General features: G+C 61.4%; 1 protein-coding gene across 1 annotated transcript; it reads left to right on the plus strand.

Moving 5' to 3' along the window:
- Window positions 1–428: 428 nt before the first annotated feature.
- On the plus strand, window positions 429–1,250 carry LOC115237772. Its single transcript, XM_029811035.1, has one exon. It carries the CDS (start codon window positions 429–431, stop codon window positions 1,248–1,250), a length of 822 nt encoding a protein of 273 aa, XP_029666895.1.
- Window positions 1,251–5,507: the final 4,257 nt, after the last annotated feature.

A 5,507-nucleotide genomic window follows, 5' to 3' on the forward strand; every position in this document is an offset into this window, starting at 1 on the left:
GGCGGAGCTGAGGCTCCGCGGCCTCGACCGATCCCTCGCGGCGGCCGTCTCTGGGGCGGAGGGCTGCGAGGCGGCGAATGTGCGGGTTGGGGATGTTAGGTTCCCAACCCGCGTCCTGGGCACTGTCTGGGTACAGTGCCCATTGAGGGCCGCTAATAAAATAGCGGCAGCCCCGGCCATCCAAATAAAATGCAGCCCGGGCCATCCAAATAGGATGGTCCCGGGCACAAGCGGAGCTGCTGGACAAGCGCCCGCTCCAATGCTTCAAATGCTTGGAGAAAGGGCACGTCCAGCAGCACTGCAGCAGCCCCATCGATCGCCGGGGTTGCTGCTATAGATGCGGCGGACCGGGGCACCTGGCGCGTAATTGCGCCGAAAAAGTCAGGTGCCCGGTCTGCGCGGGACTTGGTCGTCCGGCCGACCATAGGATGGGTAGTGCCAAGTGCACCCCCCCTAAAAGGCGACCGGACAAACGGCGGGAGGCTCTCCCGGCGACAGGGGCCGCGAAAGTGCCTCGGCCAGTTAGTCTAGCCGAGATCACAGCGGCGTCCTCCGACACTCGCAAGCGCGGGGCAGAGGATAGGGGGACCCCGACGGAGGCCCCCGAGGGCCCGGCCTGCAGCCGTCACACCCCCCGCTTCCTTAGCGGAGGTAGTGATGGCGGAACCCGGGGGCATATAAACAAATGCCCTCTGGGTATACTGCAGGCCAATCTGAACCACGCTCGCCGGGCGCAGGATCTGTTCCTGCATAGCCTGGCTGAGCGTGGTTTCGGATTAGGGATCGCGGCGGAGCCATACCAAGTTCCGGAAGCCAGTCCATGTTGGATTGGCGACCGGACAGGCTCCGTTGCGATCACGTGGAGGAATGACCCCACACTCCCGCCTTGCACACCGGTTGAGGCCGGGGCAAGAGTTGTGGTGGTCAGATGGGGGCCCATCTCAGTGCTGGGGTGTTACATCTCCCCGAACGTGGGCCTCGCCCAGTATGAGGCGTTTTTGGACGGGGTGTCGGCCTGTTTCCGCCGACAGATGCCCCGTCCAATCATAGTGGCCGGGGACTTCAACGCAAAATCGACGCGTTGGGGTTCCCGGTTCACAGACGCCAGGGGCGAGGCCCTGCAGGATTGGGCGGCGGCACTCGGCCTGTGTCTCATAAACACGGGGTCGAGGAGCACCCTAGTGCGGTGGGAGTCGGTCCCGGATCTGACATGGGCCACCCCCTCCGCCGCACGTATGATCGTAAGTTAGCGGATGGCTGAGTGCGAGACGCTCTCGGACCACCTCTATATAGAGGTGGTCCTGAACACCACCCGCCACGGGGTGCTCGGCCGCTCCCAAGACCGGGGAGATGTCCGGCCAAGGAGATGGGCCCTCAAAAAGTTGAGCCCAGACAGGCTGATCGCAGCCGTCCTCGCGGCAGACTGGCCGTGTCCCGGGGGGAAGGGCGGGGGATCACCGAAAAGGTGAACTGATTTCGAGGCGCGATGCGTGCGACTTCGCAATGCCCCGAGCCAGCGAAGGGCGGCGTACTGGTGGTGCGAGGAAATCGCCGAACTCAGGCGACTCTCCGTCGCAGCCAGGCGCCGCTTCACCCGGGCTCGGCGTCGCTCCGACGCCGAGAGGACGGCGGAGGCGTATGAGGGGTTCCGTACCGCTAGCAACGCCCTCAGCGCCGCGATCAGGCGGGCCAAGGCCAGAGCGTGGGATGAACTCCTGCGCTCCTTGAACGCAGACCCATGGGGGCGCCCATACAGGTTTGTCATGAACAAGCTTAGATCTTGAGCGCCCCCCGTGACGGAGTCCCTGGAACCCCAGGTCCTCGAAGGTGTGTTGGAGGCCCTCTTTCCATCAGAGGGCCCCCCTTTGACGCGGGTGGTTGCCAAGAGGCGGCCATCCCGTGGTCTGAGGACTTGGAGGTTTCAGAGGACGAGATGGCCGGTGTGATCCGTCGGTTGAGACTCCGGGGCAATAAGGCCCCGGGCCCCGATGGGTTCCCCGGCCGGGTCTGGGTCCTGGCTTTGGCCCAACTGTCCGGGCGCCTGAGGCGGCTGTTTAACAGCTGCCTCAGAGAAGGTGTGTTCCCCCCAGCATGAGTGGGGGCCAGACTGGTCCTCATCCCGAAGAGGAGCAAACCCGGCAGCGTCCCTTCTGCCTATAGGCCAATATGCCTGTTGGACGAGGCGGGAAAGCTCTTGGAGAGAGTGTTGGCGAACCGCCTCGTCCAACACCTGTCCCGAGGAGAGATGGAACTCCACCGAGACCAGTATGGATTCCGCGGGGGGCGATCGACCGTGGACGCAATCTTGCGCGTGCGGTCCCTCGCGGAGTCCATCATGAAGAAGGGCAGGGTGGTGCTTGCGGTGTCCTTGGACATCCGCAACGCCTTCAACACCCTGCCCTGGAGTATGGTGGGGGAGGCCGCTAATACCTTTGGCCTCCACCCCCCTACATGGTGGAGGTCCTAAGGAGTTACTTCTGGGACAGGTGGCTGGAGTACCCTGACAACAGGGTACTCCTGCGCAGAAGGGACGTGTACTGCGGGGTTCCACAGGAGTCCGTGCTGGGCCCCACTCTGTGGAACCTCGCGTACAACAGGGTGCTGGGTATTGCTCTCCCCCCGGCTGCAGCGTCGTCTGCTATGCGGACGACACTTTGCTGTTAGCCGCGGGGAAAGAGCTGGGGGGACGCGGTTTCTGCCGCCAATGTCGGAGTAGCGTGTGTTGTCCGCGCAATCCGTGGCATGGGCCTGCAGGTAGCGCCTCAAAAGACCGAGGCGCTATTCATGCATAAAAAAAGAGGGGGAAGCATGGGGCTCCCCCCGCCGAGGCCTATGTCACGGTAGGTGACATCTCCGTCCGGGTGGGGGACCGATTAAAATACCTCGGTCTCTACCTGGACGCGGCTTGGAGTTTTGGCGGGCACTTTGAGCGCCTGGCCCCCAGGGCAGAGTCGGTGGCTATTAGCCTGAGCCGACTCTTGCCCAATCTTGGGGACCCGGACGGCCGAGTGCGCCGCTTATACGCGAACACCGTCCGGGCGGTGGCCCTTTACGGGTCACCGGTGTGGGTGGACGCCCTGATGACCAAAAGGCGCAGCAAGATGTTGCTGCGCCGAGTTTTTCGGAGGGTGGCCATCAGGGTTGTCCGCGGTTACAGGACGGTGTCGCACACGGCGGCCACATTATTGGCGGGAACGCCGCCCGTCGAGCTCTACGCCGATATGTACGCCCACGTGTACAGGCGTACGCGGGAGCTCGGCGGGCTAGGCGTGGCGTTGACCCCAAGGGTCAAGGCCGCCGTGAGACTCCAGGCCAGGCGACGCGCTTTGGAGAGGTGTGCTCCAGAAGGAGGAGGCCGAACGAGAGCGGGAGCGGCTCCCCGGTGGACGCCGGGGAGACCGCGCTCGAGAAGGGGCGACCGGAGGAGACGGGGGGGAAGGGCGGGAAGGGCCATACGGTAGGACCCGCCGACCCCCCACGACCTCCGGTAGCGGTGGCGCGGCGGCCAGCCGCGCCCCACGGACCCCCAGGGGTGGGTCGATGGGGGCCGGGGCGATATTAGCCCCTGGCCACTCCGGAGACCCGCCCCAGCAGAGGGGGGGCGCACGCAGGGGGAGGGGGCGGGGTCGCGATCGGACCCGGCCCCATCGAACTCCCCCAGCGATTGCGCAGGGCCCCGGCAACTTGGGGGGACGCCCGCTAACTCGTCGCGGGCGTCTCACCCCGAGCCGGGCCCGGTGGTCGGAGCCCAGGTGGGGTACCTGGGCCCGGCCACGCCCTCCCCGGGGATAATACTGGGAGGGAGGCGAGAGGGGCGGTGGTCCCCCTCTCGCCAAGTCAAGCTGATGTCCCCATAACAGCGGGGACACTGGGGGAGACATAAACCGCTCCCCCAGCGGGCACGGCTCGTGGGCGGAGGGCCTCTCTGAAGTAGTGCATATGCCAGTTTCCAGAGAGGCCCTCTGAAACGCCCGAGATAGGCCACCCGGAGGGGTTTTAGTGGGTAGTCCCCGGCCGTTTGTTTAGGCCGGGGGTAGTCCCACATAACCCCGCCTCGAACCCCATCGAGGCGGGGTATGCGTAAAGGCATTTTCCCTCCGTTACAAAAAAAGGGGTAGAAGCGCTTAGCGCCCTTTTTAATACTCGTAAAGAGAACACGATATCTTAGATACCGAACAACCGTTATACGGCTGCCGTTATGGCCCGAACCGTTACCGAAAACCGCCGAACGCTTCCGAGCGCTCAACCAACGAAACGCCGCGTTATTTTCTCGCCGAAGGATAGCGGCGCATTAACCGCTAATTACCGTACCCGAAAACAACGCGTTGTTACCTTCACCAGAAAGAACGACGCGCTTACCGTTAGATTCTCGGTATAAAAAGGCAGCCGAAATAGATCTCAGTACCAGACCGGTACCTGAAGCCTCTCGAGCAGTACGCTCGAGATATGCCGATATATATCCAATCCTTTACTTCTCAGAACACGACAGAACGTGGGATTGACGAGTTCGCAGCCTCCGCCGAGCATTCTCGGTTTCCTTGCCGCCTGCGAATCCTCGCCAACTTCCGACCGACTCGACAAGAGCGGAGTGTTCGCCGCTCTCCTAGATCACCGGTCTAACATCCGACCGCTCCAGCCAGACGGACCATGAGTTTGCGAGTTTGCTGCCCCGTCGAGCTTTCTCGACTCCGACCGGCTATCCTAAAGTCCGCGTGCGAAATAGGGACGGAGAGTTCTCCACCCGATCGGGAGTACTCGATTTCCGACCGCCTCCTCGAACATCTGGGAATACGCGACTAAACGCATCTAACATCGGTGAATTATTCAAACGCGGATTTGCCGTACATTTAAATTAATCGCCGCGCCGAAATACCTGTCGCGCCGTATACCGAATATTATATTCCCCGTCATCAAAATAAACACGGCCTTGCCGTACACGCGCCGACCAGCCGAGAGTGGCCTTCACTTGGACACAGTACAATTGGATACGGTGCAAATGGACACGTTGCAAATGGACACGAAACTTTGCACACGGTTTAATCGGACACAGTGCATTTGGACACAATAATTTTGGACACAGAAGAAAATTCATTTGAAAACCGTTCAGTAGCACACCGGTCAATTGCAGACCGTTCAGTTGCACACCGCTCAGTTGCACACCGTGCAACTGAGCGGTGTGCAACTGAGCGGTGTGCAACTGAGCGGTGTGCAATTGAGCGGTGTGCAACTGAGCGGTGTGCAACTGAGCGGTGTGCATTTTTACGTGTCCAACTAAACGGTGTGCATTTTTATGTGTGCAACTGAACGGCGTGCAATTGAACAGTGTGCAACTGACCGGTGTGCTACTGAACGGTGTCCAAATGAATTTTCTTCTGTGTCCAAAAGCTACTGTGTCCAAAATTATTGTGTCCAAATGCACTGTGTCCAATTGAGCCGTGTGCAAAGTTTCGTGTCCATTTGCAACGTGTCCATTTGCACCGTGTCCAATTGTACTGTGTCCAAGTGCA

The sequence above is a fragment of the Formica exsecta genome, unplaced genomic scaffold (assembly GCF_003651465.1).
Source record: "Formica exsecta isolate Colony F162 unplaced genomic scaffold, ASM365146v1 scaffold3088, whole genome shotgun sequence".
Taxonomy (NCBI): Eukaryota; Metazoa; Arthropoda; class Insecta; order Hymenoptera; family Formicidae; genus Formica; species Formica exsecta.